Genomic DNA, 24878 nt, shown 5'->3' with positions numbered 1-24878 from the left:
AATATATTAATATAAAATCTGATGTGTAGAAGAATGCAAGGACATGTGTGTAGATATGTTTTTTTAAATGCTTGCATAATTGATGTATGGCCAGCTACCATAGTTCATCGTGATAATGGTAGCTATGAATCTGAAGGTTTTCAGATGCAGGCAAAGGGTGAGATTTTGTAATTAATGAAGTTTGTGAAGAAATGATAATGCTGCTGAGAAGTGTCCTGCTTCCCTTTTAATTCTGAATGCTTTAAGAATGTTTTCTTGTAATATATATATACCTCAGTGTCATTATTAAGCGTATTTAAAATTTATGTCTAGTTTAAAATATGAAGTAAATATTAGAAACAATTTTATTTCTGTGTTTATCAGGAATATTTAGCACAGTCTGATTCCTTTCTCTCTCTCTCAATAAATTCTAGAAAAAGGCCATGGAGAGCATCAATTCCAGATTGGCTCTTGTCATGAAATCGGGAAAGTATGTTTTGGGTAATAAACAAACTCTCAAAGCTCTGAGACAAGGGAAGGCTAAATTAGTTATCATAGCCAATAACACACCACCTTTAAGGTAAGTAACGTTAAAAAGATTTTTGCTTATGTTGAAATTTCAACAAAGATAAGTATTATTAATCTCTTTAATTTTTAGTAAATAATTTTAATAAATTCATAAGAATTATGACAGCAGTTAACTATATTTTTATTTGAAATTGTCGATTTTCAGCAAAATTTGGTATTTGTGTAATGTTGACATTAGTTGAAGGTCCTTGGATAGAATTTGGATTACTGCCCTCTGAGGAATGCCCGTTTTCAGAATGTAATGTCTATTCGATTTTGATGGATTCCATAGTATGGCTATGCAATGTTTACTTCAGTTCTAGGTTGCCCTGCATTTCCTTGGTAATGATCCAAGGAAATGCAGGGCAACCTAGAACTTCCTTGGTAATGATCCTTTCATTACCTTGGTAATGATCCAAGGAATCCAAGGAAATGCAGGGCACCTGTTACTGATCCATTTGTTACAAACTTGTGGTTGCATGAATTATTAAACAAGTTTGTGGCTTTCTATATGGAAATCGTTCTGCAAACCTTCGTACTTCTGTGACCGACTGCACACTTCCATTAAGCTTGCAAGCACTCTTATCTGCTCCAATGTGAGGCTGGCAGCCATGGGACTAATGACCTGGAATAGGAAACAAAACAAAATTAAGATTGTTCTCATAATCTTGACTCGGCATGTATTTCTAAAGAATTATTCTTGTTCAGAAATAAGATATGTTTATTTGTCATGATGACTACATTTGATTGCAACTATGCTGTTATATATTATAACGCCACACCATCCTAGCTATGACTGTAAAATAATTTGTGCCTTATTTAACAAGTTGTCTCATCTCTCTAAAGTTTCCAGCTAATTTCGATTCCCATCCACTTATTACCCATCTTAATTATGTGCTAGCTACATTTCTCTACACCATCATCGGCTATGACTAAAAAGTTAATTGCTTTCGTCTTTTACCAAAATTATTACGTACCATATATTCCACCGTATAAATGCACACCTGTAATTTCAAACTACATTTTTTAATTTATAAGTATAATAGCCGTAAAGTGCACACCCTTTTGGTTACGGAGAAACCTGAAAGATACATGTGTAGTGTTGTTATCCTTTTGAAGTAATTAGTTCGGAGGCTTTCGAACGATGCTGTATTGAGTTGACAAGTGATAAGGGGAACAATGTGTTTGGGAGAAATGCTTGATGAAGTTAATAACTGCAAAGAGGTCAAGTTGTATTCAATGCAGCTATTCACAAGAATGTTATTCTAGAGTTTCGAGAAAAGGGAGCAAGTAATTTAGGATATGAATGTACTTCCTATCTGAATGAATTTGTGGAATTAGGAGTTGGATGGTTTGTCGTTCTCTAGTCTTTTGAAGTGAGAATCAAAGGCTTTAGTAAATCGTAATTGCTTTATGTTAAATATTGTTACCTAGTGTTCCTTTTAGTGGTAAATATGGCTCCTGCCAAACAAAATATAGTGCTGGTTTCAAATGCAAAGTCATTCATTCGGTTTGCAAAAGAAAATTAAAACTGTGCTGCAGCAAGGATGTTTGGAATTGTTGAAAGCTGTAACATGAGTGGAAGAAAAATGATATCATGATAATAAATATGCCAGAGAATGAATGTGCTTTGCGGAAAGGAGTAACAAAATGGCACATTCTAAAAGAGAGTGTTACGAATTGGGTCCTAGAAAATCACCATTAACAGCATTTAGGTACATGTAGAAATAAAATTGTGGGGTTCTTATCTTTTACTTATTTTTAAATCTTCTCATTTTTATATTTGCCATATAATGCTCACTCGTACATTTTTATCTCATTTGGTGTATTAAATGTGTGCATTGTACACCATAATATACGGTGTGTGTGTGTGTGTGTGTATATATATATATATATTCCTAAAATGACCCTCCCAGTTTTTATTTCTGTGTACTGCTTTGTCTAGACATAGTTGAAAATGCATGTGTGTAAGCTTAAAAATAAGATGTGTGAATATATAAATGGTCTGGCCACTTAAGATTCGGATATCCGGCTCTTATGAGTCAAGAGAGTTAAAATTTGTGATGCTAAATAATGCAAAAAGGGGTAGAGTAGACTTTAAGGTACTCCTTGTATTATGGCGAAGTTGTTTGATTTATCGCCAAGTTGTTGTTTCATTTATAGTAGCCTGAGTAGTTGAATGTTATGGAAATCCTATTGTGACGTAATCGGGTGCATGATTCTGGGAAATTTTGAATCATTGGATGTTTTGTAAGCATTTTTGTGGTATGTGTTAAAACCGTTTAGATGGATTTGAATGGGTTTGTAGGAAGAAAGGTTCAGATGGTCACTATGTGAAGTGTTCGATCAGAAAGAGTACCTGGTTTGAAAACAGACATAATTTCTTGTTCAGTTACAAAGTTCCGCTGTTCAAGTCCCGTAATTGCTGTGCCGAGAATACCGACTAACTTGCAAATCGAAATTTTTTCGTTTTCACTAACCTCTCTGTCACATTCTTCATGTCTTTATCCATTTTTTGCAGCAATTCCACTTTTTGTTTGATGGACATCGAAACATACTTTCGTTTTGTACGATCCTTTGGGAGCTCCAGAATCGGAAATTCTATTTGACATAGTCGAAAGGTCAAGTTTACTTTTATAGTATTGCTCTTACAGTCTGCAAAAAATAATAAGTTGGATCCAATTCGAAAATTAAGGAACAACGCAATCATCAACATTAACTGAAATAGATAATTAGATAATTTTAGCTTATACCGCCCGTTATACATAAAACGCGCACGCGAAAACGTATTCTGCGCTTGCGCACATGCATATGCGCAGACGTAAGAGGTCTTACGCGCACGCATAAATGCCTATGCGCATGTGTCAACGCGGCGCATGCGCAGAAAGTTTTTAGCTTTGAGGTCCGGATTATGGGTGTCCGAATTAATGACTTTTGACTGTATTTACTTCAAAAGTATAAAGAAAGTTAGCGCTCTCTATTTAAAGTTTGCAGAACACACTACTTAACATCACTTAGTTTGGCAATGCTTCTCCACTCTCCAAAAACAAATATAGTTTTTAAGTTAAATGAAAACTTACTATTTACTTGCCGTTTTAGTATTATTTAAGTATAATTTATTAGTTTTTATAGATAATGTCTAGTTTCTTTTTGATTTATGTGCATAATTCGTGTTGGGAAAGTTTCTATAGGCAAGAGTTTCTAAATTACTTTGGTTTTCTACATTTATTTATTTTTTTAAAATTTTAATTCTGGTCTTTTAATTGCTAATTTCTCAAAATTCCACTTGTTTAAATTTCTTTTTAGTAATTCACCACATTTGGTATCACTTTTGGTTTTTGACTTTTACCCTTGTCTACATGGATGATGAAACACGAATTGAATGATGGAAGAGTTAGGTTTAGAGGCAACTTCCCCTTGATCAGTCTGTCTCCTGCCTGCTCAACAATCATTCACTTATGCATTTTTATAAATAAATTTTTTAGGATTGCATAGACTCCAACTACTACGGATTTTCCGTAGTTTACGGAAATTCATGAAAAACTACGAGCTACGAAAAGTATGGAAAAAACTACGGATTTTACAGAAACGAGCAGGAGAACCTGTACGCAAAACGGAACCAACTAATTCATCCGATGATTGGCTGAATACTCGTGTTATCATATATCACATGTTGAGTGCGTTCCTAGTTTTGAAGAATTAGCCAATCGTAGATCAGTAACTTCAACCGTTAACGACTTATCAATAGTTCCACCCAATTGTCTGTCTCCCAGGTTCCTCGCTGATGCGTGTTTAGGCTGCATTCGGCTGCATTGTGTAGTTTACGGCGAGAGCTTAGCGTGTGTCTTGTGAACTGTGAATCAGGTGAAAGATTTTTAATCATAATGCTGCCTCGAACGAAGAAGCCAAAATTATCAAAGCAGAAGTTTAAAGATTCATATTCTTCAGAATTTCCATGCATTAAAGCGTCCGAAATTTCTGTGAATCACGCACACTGCAGTGTATGCAACAAAGACTTCTCAGTTGCTCATGGCGGAAAAGATGACTGTAAACGGCATGTGTTTTCTCAAAAGCATATAGAACTTGGCACCGTAAAATCTAAAGAAATAACACATTTCTTAATAAAAGATGATGAAACAGATCCTATAAAAGCCGAATGCTATTTTGTTCGTTTTTTAATTGAACATAATCTACCGCTTTCTGTTTTGGATCATTCCAAAGAGCTTTTCAAAGCAATGTTTCCGGATTCTGCCATAGCAAAAAAATTTAGCTGCGGTCATACCAAAACTGCTGCTATTGTGAAAACGCTTGCAGAAAATACTGTTGCTGATATTATAAAATCAGTGTGCAGTACATCATTTTCTCTAAGTACTGATGGAAGTAATGATAACAATGATAACAAACTGTACCCATTGGTTATAACATACTACAGTAAAGAAAAGGGAGTGATAATTACTTCATTGATTTCTATTTTAGAATGCACGAATAATATAGGAGAAGGTATTTTTAATTGTATAAATGAAAACTTTAAAAACAAAGGTTTAGAATGGAAAAATTGCTTATCATTTTCTTCAGATAATGCTAGTAATATGATTGGAAAGTTTAAAGGTGTAGCATCATTTATCAAAATGCATCAACCAAGTATAATCACCCGAGGTTGTCCGTGCCACCTCTTGCATATAGCTGCAAAAAAAGCTACTGAAAAATTAATTGGCTCAGAAATTGAAATGTTGATAATAGATATATATTTTTACTTGGAGAAAAGTTCGAAACGGAAGCATAGCTTCAAAGTTGCTCAACAAATTTTGTGACAGAATGCAAAATCTCATAAAATTTTGAAATATTGCAGTACGAGATGGTTGTCTCTTTTAGAATCTATAACAAGGATTTTGGAACAGTGGGATGCTGTGATAAATTTTTTTGGAGATAAACCAGATAACAGTGAGAATGAAGGAAAGAGATTGCAAAACATTAAAAAAATTTTACATTCACCGACCACCAAATTGTACTTGTTATTTTTGAAAAATACTTTGCCTTTGTTTATAACAGTAAATATTAATTTGCAACAACAAGCTCCTTATATATATAAATTGAGAAGAGAACTTTTTGAACTTTTAATGAATTTATTTGTTAGATTCGTAAAACCATCAGTAATTTCTAAAGAAAATGAAGATGTTACTCTAACGTCTATTCCATTTCAGAAGTATAGTAAACAAAAAGAAAATGAAAATTTAGTGATTGGTGCGGAAACAAGACTATATTTAAAAAATGCCAAGTTGAATGAAAGTGAAGTGAAATCATTTTTCAATTCTGTGTGAGCTTTTTTTGTAACTGCATGTTCATATATAATTGATAAATTTCCACTGAGTGATCCATTTCTAAAACATGCTGAAGTTGCTGACATCAACTTGAGAACTGAAGTCTCATTTTCATCTGTTCTTTACTTGATGAATACTTTTTCATCCATTATTGATGAAAAATGTCTTAATCAAGTAGAAATTGAATTTTCCATGTATCAAGTAGATGATTTGAAAGAAATTGTAGATTTGCATATTGATATAGCATGGGGAGAAATTGCCAAATTAAAAAATATGAATGGGTGTATTAAATGCAAAGTATTGCCTTCTGTAATGCTTGCTGTCTTAATAATACCTCATTCAAATGCAGCTTGCGAAAGAATTTTTTCTATTGTTAAAAAAAATCAGATGGAATTTCGACCAAATTTAGGTCTTAAAACTCTTGATTGAAAAAATAAATATGGAGGCAAATGAAGAACTGTGTTATAAAAAAACATTCTCAAAATCAGAACTTAAGCTTGCTAAGCATGCTACATATAAATCTTTGCATTCATAAATTATGCGTATTTTGTTTAATACTTATATGTATCATTCTTGGTTATTTAAATTTTATTTCCCTGTAGAAATCATATCCAGAATAAAGATATGATTTATAGCTTCTGATTTTTTCTATGATTAGTAGTGATTTGAAGTACTTTTTATTAGTGAATGCTTGAGGAGTTAAAAGAAAATTTCTAATTAAATGTGCATATAATTTACAAGGTATATTTTTAATTATTCAGTTTTATATGTATATGGATTTTAAATGTAATAAAATTGATTATAATTAATTATTAATTTAAAATTAATGAATGGTTAATTACAACATACGCTACGCGCACATTTTCAAAGTTGTAAAAATGTCGTTTGCGCGTTGACTACTGACAAGGTTTGCTGAAGGTTGGAGTCTATGCTCTTACCGCAGAAAGTTACCCAGAGCAGTAGGCTTTTAATGAGCAATACATGTATACATTTTACCTTGCATTCCTTAAAGTACAGTGTGGAAATAGTTTACATGCAATACAATTTTTTTTCTGGATATAAATTAAACTATATTACCCAATATAGCTGTGATTAGAGACATATGCAAGTGAATACTTAAAATGCGACTTTCAGTATTGAAGCATTTTAACTTGAAATTATGTAAATCTTTTTAAAAAGGGAAGATGCATAATTTGTTTTCTATATATGTTCTTGTCTTTCAATTTTTCTGATAATATATGTTGGATGAAGAACAATTTCATCATTTGGCTGTAAATACCTATTACAGTACAAAGTCTGTAATCTGCAGTGATCTATAATCGAACGACTTACATGGAAAGAAATGTTTAATAAAATAAACAAATAAATATTAAGCTTTTTTTTTTTTTTTTTTTTTTTTGTAAATTTTGGTACCCCTTTAGATCAAAATTGCTCTTTATTTCATAAATTATGGTTTCATATATTTAATTGTATAATTTCTGCATGCCATCTTACCAGATTTAAATTGATGATCTATAATTGAAAATCACCGAAGTCCCGATGAGTCCAGGTTGCAGACTTTGTACTGTATCAGTATTCTCTTTTGTCACGTAGATGTTCAAATAGAGGTTAACATTTGGAATAAAATGTTGGCTAAATATGTCCAAAAAAAGTGTTAGAATGCATATAAACATTTTTCGGTGTTTTATATTTCATTTTTAGGTGTGTTATACCTTCATGGAATTACCAACCAGTAACAATGGCAGATTATGTTGTCCACCTATATGTTTCCATAGACCAAATCAGTAATGTGTTACTAACTTTAAAACTAGAAACAGCCTCTTTGTGTCATGATACAGTTGATTTACAGTGAATCGCTTCACTTTAGGTTAGTCTTATGTGCAGTGCATACATTCTTGATAAAATGTTTCTGTACTTACTATCTTGTTGACCATGAAAAGCAACTCGTTTAGCATCAGTTATGGATAAGTGTGACATCATAACATCTGCATTTTTGTTTGATGTAACTGCAGATAAGCATTAGCAGTGCGAAAGAGTATAACAAGAAAATATCCATTCGAAAAGGATATTGAGATCTATTGAATCATATTTGTCACTTCATTCCGTATCATTTATAGGTAGTCAAAAGAGTTTCTATCTGTTGAACAAGGTAAGAAGAGTCGGATATGGTCAACAAAACAGTAATATGTTGGAATAGTTACTGTGGAAAGTGGCAGGTATGGGCTTCCACTGAAAACGGAGAGCCTAATAATATAGTAGAAATCTTACACAATTAAAAACTGAGCTAGTTGAATACTTTTGCAGCGGTGGAATTGGGCCTTCTGATCTTTCGTTCATTTAATTTATGATGCATTTTCATTCCTAATATTTGTATTGAATATTAATATATTTTGCATGTAAATAAGACCAAATGCAATAAATAACCTTCTCTTAATCTAGGAAAAGTGAAATTGAATACTATGCTATGCTTGCCAAGACTGGTGTACATCATTATTCAGGCAGTAATATTGAACTTGGAACAGCTTGTGGTAAATACTTCAGGGTTTGTGCTTTAAGCATAACAGATCCAGGTAACTATACTTTTTATTATTCTGTTATTCTGAAGACTTTTTAAACAAAAAAATAATTATATACATGTAAGTTTCTATAAGAGGACTTTGGTAATAATTAAGCTCATTTTCTCCAAACCTGCAGAGTAAAACTTAAAATCTGATTTTAAAATATATTATCCTTAACTGAAATTACCTTATCTGGCAGAAATTTATTTAAACTCTTACAAGTTTACATTGCATTGGAATTAGCTGTATGTTAAGCCACACATGAATTGGCTTATGTCCTGTAGTTGTGCCTGTGTTCTTAAGAAATAGGAATTTGAATGAACTGTAAAAGTGTTACATGAATAGTGCTTTCAGAAATTTTATTTGTCCTACTAATTGGAAACATTTTGCTAACTTGTGGTAACCAGACAATGAACTAATGTTACTAATAAGTACCAGAAGTCATTTCACATTATAGTATTTGTAGGTTGTAGTAAACATTTTATGATTATGGAGATAGTGATGGAAAATCTTTATATAAATAATTGTTTATTTGAAATTAACCCTATTTCGTGTATGCAACTGGCTGTTTTAGTCTATCTTGTGGTAGAATATGTAAAAAATGATCATGAAATACACTATATTATTAATGATAAAAGTGTTCGAGATAATTCGGTACAGCTTTGTATTACCTAGAATCTTATTAAGCAGAATATTCGCCCCTCCTCTCTGTTGCCTAGTAAGATATGTAGCTTCAGAAACTGCAAGAAATAAATGCAGGTATAAGTTTCCATATTAATTATATGTCCAATAAAATATATTACTATTTTTATAGCATAAGTATGCTTTAGAGATTCAGATATGTCTGTATGACACAAATGAGTTTGCAGAGTGTTACGACCAGTTAGTTTTCTTCTTTTATGAATTGGACATGTACTAAGGGTTAAGCTTCATTTTCTGATAAAAGATTCACACATTAAACTAAACGAGATTGTTTTTAAAAAATATCGTCTTGCAAGTCCTGGGTCATTTCATTAATTCATCCCTGTAGCAAGAATTTTCTTGATAGTAATAATTGAATTCACAAAGGAGTTTTTGAGGTGTTATGTCCTGTACATTGAAATGTTAATTAAAATTCATCACAAAATTTAGAAAGTCAGTATTTAAGCATTTGCTTAAAGGAGTTCATATGATCATATTTTTCAGACCTACTGTGTTTGTGTTTCTAAGTGCCTCCTACTGCTCCGGAATCATTAGCTGTAGAAATCTACATTGGAAAATGCAAACTATTTAAAAGAAATAGCATGCATCTGTAATTTTAAACTAGTAAACCACATTTATATCGCATGAATTTTTTGCAAGTGCATTTAAGTGCAAATTGTTAATACTGTAGGTTTAAAAATCCCATAACAAATCATAAATACAAGAAATCCACTTCTATATTACTGTCTATATCAATGTTAGTTTTCTGACATTTATTTGTTTTAAAGGAAATTTTTAATACATCCCTTGTATTGAATGTACACTGCACAAAAAAAAAGGGGTATAGTTCTGTATTTCCCATTCAAGCAGGCCAATTGATAAAATTCAACTTGGGTTTTTCATGTCTTGAAAGCGCGACTTAGAATATGTATATAGCGTTGTTTCAATAATAGTGTTTGTGTCTCTCTTCATGAGTCATAAATTCAAAGATCGTTTCGTTTCAGGAGTCAAGGTTGGGAGAGCATTAGAATTTCAAAGCAAAACTTCAAGATTTCTTAGAACATAGAAATAACATTTATTAACGATAAACTTATATTACTTATATTACTTCCGCCTATAGCGGCCATGAAACATAATCAAGCATCAAATAAATATGACATGCGCCATTGTTCATGTTCAAGCGTCAAGTGAAATATTTTTCATCAGCGCGCTTCAAGAGCGCCACCTATCTATCAAAAAGACGGAACATACTCCGCCCCGATGAACATTGGTTCATTACAACATTATTATAAAGATCTTCAATTTTAGATTTAAACAAGTTTTCCAAAATTCAACAGTATATCATATAAAATAAAATGCATAATGACAAATTTAAATTGAATAACAACATTAAATTTAGCACAAATTTTACAAATAAAACATACTTACAATCTCTAGAAGGAAAACAAAATAATGAAACTGCTAAATTACCATAATCCACAATTGTGGTCCATTCTCTGAATCTGAAACATAATTGAATTAATAATAATAATAAAGACACAAATTATGAATACAATTAATGGGTTTTTTTTTTTTTTTTTTTTTTTTTTTTTTTTTTTTTTTAGAGTCTTATTCACTCAATGGTAAGCGGGAAAGTTTATGTATAGTACGCTCCATTTCGCCTAATAAAGTTTTTAGTTTCACAACACGAACTTTTCCATCAGCAGCAGGATATAGTTCAATTACTCGTCCAAGTCGCCACTTTAATGGAGGCAAATTTTTGTCCTTTATCAAGACTAAGTCATTGAGGGCTAAATTTGGTTTATCCCTGAACCATTTGGTACGCCCTTGTAATTGTGAAAGATAATCTCTAGACCAACGTTTCCAAAAGCTCTGGAAAATTTGCTGTGTCAATTTCCATCTTTCAGCAGGGGTTAGCTTATTATTTGTAAGATCAGGTTCAGGAATTACGGTTAATGTAGTCCCAATTAGGAAATGTCCAGGTGTTAAAGGATTAAAATCTTCAGGGTCAGATGAGATGGAAACTATTGGCCTGGAATTCAAACACGCCTCGATTTGTGTAATTAAGGTGTGAAATTCTTCGTATGTCAGAACCTGGGTTCCAAAAGTCCACTTTAAGTGAATCTTCATTTGTTTCACTCCAGCCTCCCAAAGGCCTCCAAAGTGAGGGGCAGCAGGAGGATTGAAGATCCATTGAATATTTTCACCGCTCAGGTAGTTTTGAAATGCTTCGTCAGAAGAAAGTGTAGCTATGTATCTTCTTAATTCTCGATCAGCCCCAACAAAGTTGGTGCCTCTATCGGAAAAGATTTTCTTGGGTTTTCCTCTGTGTGACACAAATCTTTTCAGAGATGCTAGGAATGCTTCAGTTGTTAGATCACTGACCACTTCTAGGTGAATGGCCTTTGTGGTGAAGCATATGTAAAAGCAAACGTAACATTTATATCTCGTTCCTCCTCTTCCTTTCCTAGCTTTAATTAAAAAGGGGCCTGCAAAATCTAGTCCTGTATTCGAGAATGTTCTATCCGGCAAGACGCGAGAAGCAGGTAGGTCGCCCATTATCTGACTGGATGTGCTTGTTCGATTTTTAAAACATTTTATACATTTCCAAATTATTTTTCTTACAATTTCTCGGCCATTAATGATCCAATATTTCTGTCGCAGAGCAGATAATGTTAATGTGGCTCCTCCGTGAAGGTTCACTTCGTGAAAGTGTTTGACTATCAATTCAGTAACTTGGTGACTTTTGGGAAGAATGATTGGATACTTTGTGTTTTCTGAAAGATTCGAGTTACAGAGTCTACCACCGACTCTAAGGATTTCTTCTCTATCAAGAAAAGGATTTAATTTCAGGATTTTACTGCTGAGATTCAATTTCTTCCCTGCTTTCAAAAGTCTAATTTCTTCTCTAAATTCGGAATTTTGCATGATTTTAAAAATCAAATTGCTTGCCTTATCCAATTCTTGAACTGTTAAAAAACCCTTGAGTTTTAAAGATGTAGGTTTAATGTTGTGGCAGAATCTTAAACACCACGCAGTTACGCGTTTCAATTTTTTCCAGGATGAAAACCTGGATATCAATTCAAATTCAACCTCTTGGCTAATAACAGAATATACAGTAGTTTGACGCTGTTCTACCTGTACCTCTTCCACAATAGGCTCGATCAAAGGATCAAAAGATGATGAAGGTACATTTTTCTCTTTTAACCACACTGGTCCATTGAACCAAAGTTTATTTTTCACTAGATCAGAAGCTCTTAATCCACGTGAAACTATGTCAGCCGGATTGTCATTTCCCTTACAGTATTTCCATTGCGAAGGTGATACAACATCTTGTATTTCACGTACACGATTAGCAACAAAGGGTTTCCATTTATCAGCGGTACCCCTGATCCAGTGAAGAACAATTTTAGAGTCACTAAAACAAAATACATTATCTTCTTGGATATTAAATAATTTTCTTAAATATTTAACTATTCTTGCGGCAATAATGGCTCCCATAAGTTCTAAACGAGGCAAGGTTAATTTTTTAAGTGGGGATACACGGCTCTTTGAAAGAACAAAAGACGTACAGCAAGAATCAGGATCACGAAAATATGCAACAGCTCCATATCCCTTGAGGCTGGCGTCACAAAAGACAAAAAGCTCTATTTTATCGAAATTTACACATTCATCATTTAATATGTATTTTCTAGGAATACACAAGTTGAGAATAACTTCAAGTTCAAAGTACCAAGTTTTAAATTTTTCACTCAAATAACTAGGCAAAATTGTGTCCCAATCAATACCCAATTCCCATAACTCTTGTGATAAGAATTTTATTCTGATAACAAAGGGTGCAATGAATCCAACTGGGTCATAAATTTTTGCCACAATCTGTAATACCTTTTGCTTTGTAACGTGTTTCCAGTCAACTGGTTGTAAAAGTTCTTCTACATCTAATTTCAATGTGTCCTCATCCAAATCCCAAATTATTCCCAGCACCTTTAACGTTTTCTTATCCAAATTATCTTCCTTATTAATTAAACCAATATCTTGCCAATGATTTTTTAAAGATACGGAATTTGATTCGAATTTTCTTAAGTTCATACCAGCGTCTTGAAGAATTTTAACTGCATCAGTTGATAATGAGAAAACTTCTTCAACGGAGTCTGCTCCATGGATAAGGTCATCAACATATAAGGACTTATTTAACATGTCAACAGCTTTGCTATATTTCTTTTCATAACCCTTAATATGATGTTTGATAGTGGCGGGCAAAATAAACGGACTTGTTGTCATTCCAAACGGCACTCGGCACATTCGGAAAACCTTAAAGCCTAAACTATTGTCGTAAGAATGATCAAACCATAAGAACCTTAAAAAAATTCTATCTTCACTATCAATTTGAATTTGGTGAAAAGCCTTCTCTATATTTGCACAAAATGCAACTTTATGTAAGCGAAATTTTAAAATTATATCCAACAAGTTAGGATTTAAATTAGAGCCTGATATCAAACATTCATTTAACGATTTAGCTCCTTCAGACTTAGAAGAGGCATCATAAACTATTCTTATTCTTGTTGTTACTTTTCCTTCACGTATAACGGGCCTATGAGGCATATAATAACAGGTTCATTTTCAACAAACTTACATTGTTCAACAATCCCCCTTTCAACTTGTTCTCTAATTATATTATCATATTCATTATATAGGAAATCATTTCCCTTTAATTTATGCTTTAGTCCTAGAAATCGTTGTTTAGCAACGAAAAAATTATCAGCGAGTTGTGATTTATTGTCCTTCCAAAAGAGTTTTGTTTCGTACCTGCCGTTATTAAATTTTAAACTGTCGTTAAAATGCTTAATAGTATACAAATCAGTTTCCGAAAATGTTTTGTTTTCATTTTCAATTCCTATCGAATCCAATTTCCAAAATGACTGCAAATCAAATGTATTTCCTTCAACGGCAGATAAAAACAACGTATTAATTCGGGTATTATTATTTTTTACTTTACCCATCACTGTGTATCCAAATAGGGTCGGTACTATAAACAAACCATCATTTATCATTGAATTACTTCCTGTTTGTATATACCAGAAATGTTCCGCGCCAAGCAGAATATTTATGTTCTCCTTAACGGGACTTGTATCCGAAAGTTCCAAGCCCTTTTTAGTCATAAATTCTTTAATGTTTTGACATGTTGATGGCGCCTGGAATTCTATTGATGATATTAATTCTATCCCTATAGCTTCTACAACAAGGCAGCGATCATCGTTTTTATTTTTTATTTTTAGACTATATACATCAAATTCTTGCGAGTTACCGTGCTGATTTCCAAACGAATAAATTGTTAGAAATTCGTTTCTAATGACTTGCAATTCTAAATCGCGTGCTAACTTGTGGGTGATGAAGTTTCGTTCACTACCTGAATCAATTAATAATCTTACGATTCTCGATTTATTTTTGCTTTGAGCAATAACAGAACATGTCTGTAAAAGCACACTATTTTCAGGTTTTAGAGTGTTACAGTGGGAAGTAGATACTAAAGTTTTATTTTGCGTACCTGCGGATTTAACATCTTCCATTTCTTTCGATTTCAAACGGCAGAAAAGTTTATTATGATTTTTGTCGTTACAATTTTCGCATGGTTGTATTTTTGAATGACAAAACGACCGCAAATGTGATCTCAGAAAGCATCTGTAACAGAGACCTTCATGTTTTAATTTCTTTCGTTTTTGTTCGTCGGAAAATTTCAAACATCCGGCAGATGTATGTTCGTTTGATTTGCAGAATATGCAAAACATTTTTACCGATGTGTTAAAAGCAGAACCTTGTGATTTGACTTTATAATTTTTGAACCCTTGTTTAGGATTAACCCCTGTGTATTTATTACCTTTTGAGCTATTAATCAAAATACTTGCTTCTCGGCATTCAGTTTCTATTTTAATGAACTCTATTAATTCACTTACTTCTATATTTTGGTTAGATGTTCTTTTTCTATGGAATTCAAGAGCTAAATCTTCAGGTAACAATTTAAGAATTATTGGGTTCAATAACTGTCCATATGAACCACTAGTAACATCTAAACTACTTAAATTTCTAACGCAGATTTGTAACTGATCATAGAGCTTTCTTAACCCAAAAACATTTGAAGAACTTTTAACTGGTTCTAACTGTAACAACATCTGCATGAATTTTGATATAACATCTTTACGACCAAACCTCTCTTCTAAACTTTTAATGCATAGATCATAATTTTCTTCAGATAAAGCATAACCAGAAACACAATTATATGCTGAACCAGATAATAAACTTTTCAAATATGTAAACTTATCTATTTTAGATAAACTTGGATTAGAATGAATAGCATTATCATACGAATTAAAGAATTCGAGCCATTTACTGGGATCACCAGCAAATTTTTCAATATTTAATTTAGGTAACTTTACTGAAGCACTACTTGTAACAACATTATTACCATTCAGAGTACTACTAATACCATTACTAGTTGCAATTATACTTCTTTCAACAACTTCATTACTGTTAATTTTCTTTACTTTACTAACAATCTTAGCTTTAAACGTTATAATTTTTTCATCATACTCTTCACATACAAGTAGTTCGTTATCATATTCTTTTTCATCAGTTATGAGAGCATCGATCTTTGAGTCAAGAGTTTTAAGTTTCTCATGGTATTCAATTAACAATTCATATGATGAATTTAAATCTTCTAGATGTTCTTTACTTAATTCTTCTGATAATAATTTCTCAAGTTTATTTAGAAGTGTAGTAACTTTACTACGTACAATAGCACGTTTCTTTTTCTCTTTTGCTAAATCATCCATTATGTTTCGTTTTCAAAGATCGATACCAAGAACAAATAAATCAAATTTCTTACCTTTCAAAAAGTAATTCCCCTTGTCGCGGGTTTCAGACACCAGAAAAAATATGTGCGGTGTCTCTCTCTTCATGAGTCATAAATTCAAAGATCGTTTCGTTTCAGGAGTCAAGGTTGGGAGAGCATTAGAATTTCAAAGCAAAACTTCAAGATTTCTTAGAACATAGAAATAACATTTATTAACGATAAACTTATATTACTTATATTATTTCCGCCTATAGCGGCCATGAAACATAATCAAGCATCAAATAAATATGACATGCGCCATTGTTCATGTTCAAGCGTCAAGTGAAATATTTTTCATCAGCGCGCTTCAAGAGCGCCACCTATCTATCAAAAAGACGGAAGAAATAGGTATTTTGATATAAAATTAGATTTTTTTTAAATTGACATGCCGATTTTTTTCTCCCAAATCTTTGTAAAAATCACTCCAGTAGTTTTTAAAAATTAGATTTCAAAATTTAAGCTTCTCGATGTTAATTGAATTTGATATATATATATTAATATATCTCTTTTTTTTTTTTTTTTTGTTAAACTTGATTCCCTCTTCTAGAATTTGAAATGTAGGCTTAATCTAAATATAATGTTATGTTTGTTTTTAAATATTTTTTGATTCCCTCTTCCAGAATTTGAAATGTAGGCTTAATCTAAATATAATGTTATGATTTGTTTTTAAATATTTTTTATGAATTTTGCAAAGTAATTGTATAAAATTTTAAAATTAATATATTTACAAAAATGAAATTTTAAGCATCTTAAAGTAGATGTATATCTAAGCATACCTGTAAAATAAAGTTTTCTTAGATATACATGAATTTACATACTGGAGTATTTTGAAATTTGGCATCTCTTCTTTTTTAGTGATAATAACGCCAAATGATAATATGCATTTTGTTAAAAATTATTTGAAAATATGAACGATGGCTTTTTCCCCTGCTCGTCTACAATAAAAAAAAGTAAATTAAAATAGGTTGGTATAAATTAAGAAGTAATCTAAAATAATTTTTTGAATTTCTCCATTGACTTTATCACTCTCCTACAATAAAAACAAAGTAAAGGAAAATAGGTTGCTATAAATTAAGAAGTTCACCAAATAAATTAGTCTTGGTGAAAATTAAAAAACATACGCCAAAATAATTTTTTTTAAATTTCTCCGTAAATTTTGCACTACATTTTACAAAGTTTGATATTTAGGCATAATTTTAGTCATAGAATCGAAATATGGAAAAAATTGGTATGTCATTTCAGAAAAGGTCCAATTTTGTGTCAAAATACCTATGTCAGAATGCTGCTATGTATAAATCGGTACTTACATATTAACGCCACCCACAGCTGCAGATTTGGCGGTTTTTAAGTGCTGCTAATCTAAACTTAAAATTTTTGTGGAAACTCGTAAATTAAAACACTTTATTTAAAATCAAAGTAGTCAGTTGGATTTCGTTGAAAAATGGGCCAATATAGAGTTTAACATAGATTTAAAATGGTCACTATTTTCTTTGACCTGATGCTGTCGCCATATGAACACTGCTAAATAAGATTCTAAATGATGTCTTGCTGTTCCCCTGTGTCTCTTGTTTCTCCATTTAGCACTGTCCCACATTCTCTCAACTGTTTGTGTATGAACTCTTGTGTCAGGATCAATAAAGTTGTATTTATGATTAACTTCAGCATGTAGGATTCCTTCTTTTTCTATTTATTTGGTAACCTTTCCAACTGTCAGAATAAATTGTGCTACCATCTGCAATGTTTACAATAATTTTATTAAGAAGAGTAGAACCAGTTCTATTAGGAACAGTGACAACAAACAAATCTTTTGTCTCTCTACATATACCACCAAACAGCCATTGTTCGGGTAATACTCAACCACAATTATTTTTATGCTTAATAAACAAACTTTCATCAATTTCCACAATGCAGTCTGGTCCACCTATCTCCTGTTTGGTTTATTCTCCATATCCAAGACACATAATTCATATATGTAATTGTCCCAATCTATAACAGTTTTTTTCCGATGAATCAAGTTGCTTTTCGCAAAATTTAATTGACGTCAACTCCTCGCACCAGCAGTATACAAATCTCAAAGCTGACCGAAACGGAATTCTGTCCTCTTTTGAACGTATTTCACAGGTCAGCCAAGATTCGTACGGTCCTTAAAAGTCCTTAAATTTTTTGAAATCGATATTTGGTTCTTAAAAGTCCTTAATTTTGGGCCAAAATCAAGGATTTAATTTTAATCATCTGAAATTTCTCTGTTTTTACAACTGCCATTTTGAGTGTGAATTAGCATTTTGGAGGAATATTTTTGGCAATTCTCTGACGAATATGGTTATCTTTTGAATGGGTTCATGGGTTATAATTTGTTTCTAACATAAATAATGGGATACTCGAGTTTCTAAGCAAGAAGTGAAACATAAGCATTTCGAAATTCATTTTTCCTAATAAAAGAGCTCTTAAACAACTTTTCTCTTTTGGGATTGTGAATTCTTTTATTAAATGGTTCTGAATTTGACAACTTGTCAACATTTTGGCGATATTAATATCAGTTTATATGGAAAATTTTTAATTCCGAGATCTGAGAATTGTTCGGCGATTTTTTTTTTAAAACATCATGAGATTGATAAATTTCATTAAAATAATGGTAATATATCAGAATTATATTTAAAAAATAACATTAAAATAAAACATTTTTATTTTTCACCATCATATTATAGTTTCATTTTGGCAACTTATTATACAATATTTTAAATCTGAAAAATAAACAAAATATATAGCTATAAAGCATAATTTACGAAACAGCTCTTAGTAAAAGCAAAATTAGCTATGTAATTAATTAAAATGTCTTTTTAATTTTTTTCATATTAAGCATTTTTCCCATCTAATTGTCTCAGATAATTCAAAATTCTCAATGTAAGTTTTCTCTGTAAAATTAATTTTGCGCTTTTTCCTTCCTTCTCCCCCCCCCAAAAAAAAATTCTGGCTTTTTGCTGTTACAAAATTGGTTGGGATAATTTTTCTTTAGTATTTTTGACATTGCAGCATGGAAAGTTTAGAAGGATTTGAAGGCAAGATGTATAGACCCACGATTCTAGAAGATTCGAGAAATATGTGACAAAATGAAAAATGTCTCCATGGTATCAACATAGCAACATGTAATGCATGCATGTTACAGAAAGTTTGCGATGAATTTCTTACTTTTTGGAGAACGTCTGCAAAAACAATGGAAACATAATATTTGAATGTTTTACTCCTGATACTAAAATCTTTTTTCTTAACATGTTTATCTTCCCTTTATTTTCTCTACTTTTCACTAGACAAAAACATGGAAAATATCAAAAATGCTTCTAATCTTATCACTTGGGCAGGCATTATAGAAAGAGATTTCTTTATTAATAAAGAAATTGAAAATGTACAATTTAAAAGATTCATCTAATGTGTCTAAATGCATCGTAGACAGAGCTGGTGCTATGCATTTTCCCACCTAATGCAATCTCTCTGTATGCTAAATTCTGCTGCCTAGTGCCTATCTAAATTCTACCACACCTGCTCTGTAACCGGCCTTTACCATATATATTTCATATTTCTTCTGAATGCTCATATTACTAAAAAATTAAATTAGCCACTTTTTCTGTACATTCTTTAAATGCATTTAGTGTTTTTTAGGATAACAGAAATCCTTAATTAAATACAAAAATTCTAAAATGAAATGGAAACGTGTTGAAGAAACTGAATACATAAAGAAAATTATTCTTCAAAGATATGTGCAGTTATTATTATGTAAATTACCCAATTGTTTATCATTTCAGCCTCTACTATAATTTCCCATTTCCGTTTCCTCGTATGATAGAGTTACCAAGCCAGATTAAATTAAATTGTATTATCTTTGACCACTAGTCCACATTTTTAGTTTGAATTTGACTGTTCTTGTTTAATTACATCACCCTGAGCTGTAATTGACTTTGTTAGCATCAGAACATACCTTTATGTTCTAAGTTCTTTGTCTGATATTGTAGTTACTTTCAGATACAGGGATAATTTGCTTCACATCTTTCAAGGGCGGGACTATTTAACTTTTACCAGATCAAGTAAACCCTCATAGGTACATTGTGGAGAGATTGACAAGTTAGGAGATAAAGCAGACAGAAACTAGCAAAAATATTGGTTTGCATATTGAGACAAATTTCTAATTATTGTCAGAAAAGATCTATAATTAAAGAGGAGAAAATTGATATAAACTAGCCAAAATGTTTGGTAAGGCTTGTAGAGACATTAGGTATTTTTGAAAGCAGGAAAAATAAAAAATTAACAACCGGGAATCAGACTGCGAATTAAATTTGCCGGGAATCGAACTGCGGACCTCTGGAATGCCACTACACCACGAAGGGTCGCCAAGAAGGTGGGAGAAATACCTTATATACTTTCCCTTTTAAACGGCGACTGGGGTTTTTAGGGAATCCAAACGCCAAATTCTTTATGTGGAGAACCCATCAAATAACCATCAACACCATCAAGTAAAACTTATTCTTGCATCTACTGAGACTTGTATATGAAACAACTTATCACCTCTGGTGCTTCAATGGCTTATTGGAACCTTAAAGTATATTAACTGGGTTACAATCCCTGGAACTCTACACAAAGCTATGACATTAACTGCATTAAGCAGAGCTTGACTAACTTCAACACTTGCCAACTGTGCCTACATCAGGCCTTTCAAGTTTGTTCCAATCAGCAGGTCTCTCTATAGACAAGCAACATTCAGTCTTTTGTTATGAATCATGCTGATTATGATCTCACTTCTCATTTTAATCTATGCCATTTAACATAAAATCTCCCTACTATTTGCTAAACCTCTACTGACCAAGTATGTGACAAAATTAGACATTTAAAAAAAAAAAAAAAAAGCATAAAGCTAACTATTAGTAAAGCATAAATGTCACTTATCTTCTTTTAAATATGTCCAACTATTATAAGTGTAAAATATTTATAGCTACTTGATAAACTGCATGAAATTTATTTTATTCTCAAACTTATTCATAATTATGTTAGTTAATTCATGTTTAGTAATAATGCATACTACTTATGGATCTATTTTATTCTTAGGATGGTGTTACAAAAGTGAAATTCAAGCATAGAATAATATTTTTAATTGAATTTATTCAGTTTCCATTTGCTCATAGGTCCTTAATTTTTTTTCATTAATGGTCCTTAAAAGTACCTAATTTCCGTGTGCAGAAATGTGTATGAACCCTGTCAGCATTTAACATGTGTATATATTAATTATTTGTTTTCTCTATAAAATATGCAATTACTTGTAAGAAGTAGGTTTTTAAAACTTAACTGATTCAATCTTATTTTCTTCATTGTTTCAGTAAGCAAGATTTTTATGTGATTTAACAACCATGTTACAGCTTCCTTATGTCTTACTTTCAAAATTAGATAAAGCCATATTATTGGAATGACAGCATGCATATTGATTCGATAACTAATGAGATATGTAAATTGTAATTCTCTTTTGATATTGAGCTCTTGCATTAAATTTAGAATTTCTTGCTTCAGAACAACTGTATCAGAGTTGAATCATTAGTGTCCTTGATACAGTTACGTATAAATGTTGTCATTTTATTACATTATGTGCTAAGGGTAGAATAGCTATATAGTATTAATATGTGCAATATTAATAGCTGTTACCTTCGAGCTGAATATTCCCTGTGGCTAAATTAAATGTGTATTCTTATTGACTAGATTTCTGCCTTTTAGTCATTAAAATTTATCAATTTCATTCCTGAAACCTGGTGAACTTGGTGACATTTGAGTGCATAGCTATCTTTACATTAAAATTTATGAAGACAAATGAACTACTTAGAAATACTTCCAAAATGTCATCTTAAATGCAATAGAATAATATCTCTTAACCAGCAGCAGCAGGATCTCACCAATTTTAGATGATTGTTGAATATATGCTTCTAGAACTTACGTGTTCATGTTTAATGATACTATCCATAAAATTTCATCATGTGAAGTCCATTGGTCATATTTTTCAATCTATCAGCCAGTGTTAAATTATATTGAAAGTCGTACAGATTTTTTAAAACACATGATGTTATATTTCAGAAAATTAGATGGCATTGAAAAATTGCCATATGTATTATCACATGAAAGTTCTGAATTTCTTGGTGTAACTTAACTTTAAAATATATCTTATGCATACAGTATTATTGTCAAAGTTTTAAAAATTTGTTGTGTATGCAGTGAAACTTCATGGCATGAACTGACATTGATGAACTTTTATCAACCTCTTTCCACATAACTCTCTTACTCAGTGTGTCACATTCGTTTCCCCCTTCTTTCATTCCTTTTTCAGTACATATTCGGTTATTTCGCCATCAGTTTGATTGTATACCAGGAATACAGAATTATCATTTCATTGATCCTAGTCATCACCCCCTCTTCAATAACACCAATCTTCTGCAAATGTGTAATTCATTCCAAGATGTCAGGCACAGGCTTTGGACTTGTTATAAAACCTAGGGAAAATAAGTTATCATAGGCAAGAGCATGATTTTAGGCCACAATTTGTACCAACAACAACGTAAAATAGTGGTCTTTAAGTCTTCTCAGGCAAGAGCCAAAGTAATTTTTTTCTAAAAGTCATGACACCACTTATGAGGTTCACGGTTCACTTGATGCATGAAACGGATCAATAGTTCATATTTTTATTCTGGCTAATTCATAGCCTTGTTACATTAGGTGGATTTTATATATGTTTAAATTTTTCAAAATGTCTATTTTGATGAGTGACACAAGAATTTTTTTTCCCTTGAAATCGTACTGTGAACTGTTAATATTGAAAACATGTTTTAACTAACTCTAATTTATATTAATTTTTTATTTAAGCTGTTATTAAAAATGGCATTGCGTGAAATATTTTTAAAAATTAACAATTGGTGTAGATGTCATAATAGGGTTTTGGGTGCTGTGAGTTTTTGTTGATAATATTTTCAAGCATTGTATCACATGTGATTTTTTTACTATCCCAGAAATATTTTACACTTATTGTCATAAATTTGTATTGCATTTAAAAATTATATATCTTTTAATTTTATATTCATGTACTTCTGAAGAATATTTTCTCTTTTACAGGTGATTCTGATATTATTAGAACCATGCCTACTGAACAGCAGTGATAGTACTAATAAAAAATAATTGTTATTGTACTTGTCTGTTTCCACTCTTTTGTTTTATTAAATACGGTATTTGATAATTGCAATTAAATTTATTTCGTAGGTGAAGAAATGCAGGGACATTTGTTTTTACTTTACTCCATACTTTGCAAAAATGTTAAGAGGGAATAATGTTTAGTTCTTTCTGGCATCTATGCCAGCTTAAGGTAGCTCTTTTGCTCAATTTTAAATAACCATGAATGCAAAGGTACAATGAGCAAGTGATCAGGTTTGAAATATTTTGATTTGTTTGTGAAAACTGTTCCAACAATTAAGATGTTGTTCAAGGATGTTACAGTCAGTGAGGCTGAGGTAAAATTTTTATACTCTAGTTTGAAGATCTCAATTTTACTTGCTCATTTATTGTGGAAACAACACAAATACATTTTGGGAATTACTCAGTGGTATGTCACTTGAGGCAGAATGACAACTCATAAATATTTAATGAAATCCACTACACTTACCTGATGTATAATTATACACAACGGCAGTTTCCAAGGCATTGAGATTGGTTTGAAACTTTTTAAACAGATCTTGTGTTAACTCATATTGGACCACTCTAAAAAAATTTCACTGGAAAAATGTAACTCTTTTGAGATATCAATAATATGAGATAGTAACACATGTAAAACTAAAATTTTCAGATATTGTTCGGATTTTATTAAGCTGCAGACTGTTCTATTAATAGGACAATGGTCCAATACTCTGTTAAATTTTACAAAAACTTTACTCACTTACTCAAGAGGAAAATTAGGAAAGCAGTCAATACAAAGTCTTAATATTTCAGAATCTACAAATAGTTGTAGTTTTTCTATTGCGTGTTTTTTTTTTTTTTTTTTTTTTTGGGGGGGGGGGGGGGTACTGGCATTTGTCTTTGGCATCCCTCAGGATTTTTTACTTTTCAGTGACACTAAAAGAATTATTTGCTTGTTTTGCATACCAGTTAGTCTTTACAACTGTGCATGATATCATTATCGCATCAATTCAATAGACAATATTAATCAATGTGTAAAACATTCCAACAGTGGGTAAGCAAAATAACACTTACCTGAATCACCGGGTTCTTCATTCAGGTGTATCCAAAAAATACGCACAGGTTCAGCTTTTTAAAACTTTAATCTGTACACAAGTTATAAAAGAGAGGTTATTACAAGAGATTAGAAACTACGTATCCATTTCATAAGGCATTCAAAAATAAACTAAATTAAAAATAGAACACTGATTACATCATAAATCGTTGAGCTCGCGGTTAAAACTTACGTAATCAGTTCAATCCGTTATGCGCACGCACAGGCGGAAGTATCACATATCCAACAATCATGTCTTCAGCCATTATGTGAAAAGGTTTAACTGGAGTTTTCCCGACACCACATTTATAATATTTTAATGGTCTTGAAAAGAAATACCGCTTGGTGAAGGCATGAATTGGGGTTCTTATTTTTTCCACTTGGGGGGGGGGGCTTTTATGCCAAAATTAGATTCTTCATATTTGTTTTGATAAAAATTTCTGTAGTTCCTGTGGTGTCTTCTATTACAGATTCGCCACATGATACTGATATGCTACAGTTTGAGCAGAAATATTCAAGAGCCTCTGGAGCTGTTAAATTTTCTTGCCATTTTAAAAATGTTGACCTTTCAACGGAAATTGAAATTTCCACTCAAGTAATAAACAGGGAAG

General features: G+C 31.8%; 1 protein-coding gene across 1 annotated transcript in view; it reads left to right on the top strand.

The window, feature by feature from the left end:
- The window catches only part of RpL30 (ribosomal protein L30), a 34449-nt gene extending 11255 nt beyond the window's left edge, over positions 1 to 23194 (top strand). Inside the window, exons 2-4 of the mRNA XM_035359799.2 lie at positions 414 to 559; positions 8304 to 8434; positions 23121 to 23194. Coding sequence (XP_035215690.1) covers positions 414 to 559; positions 8304 to 8434; positions 23121 to 23164 — 321 coding nt within the window. The 3' untranslated portion in view covers positions 23165 to 23194. The remainder of the gene's footprint in view (positions 1 to 413; positions 560 to 8303; positions 8435 to 23120) is intronic.
- Positions 23195 to 24878: the final 1684 nt, after the last annotated feature.

Source organism: Stegodyphus dumicola, chromosome 9 (assembly GCF_044657685.1).
Source record: "Stegodyphus dumicola isolate Sdum_Otavi_A_Nest chromosome 9, ASM4465768v1".
Taxonomy (NCBI): domain Eukaryota; kingdom Metazoa; phylum Arthropoda; class Arachnida; order Araneae; family Eresidae; genus Stegodyphus; species Stegodyphus dumicola.
The sequence above is the reverse complement of the archived record's forward strand: the minus strand, read 5'-3'. Positions and strand labels throughout refer to the sequence as shown.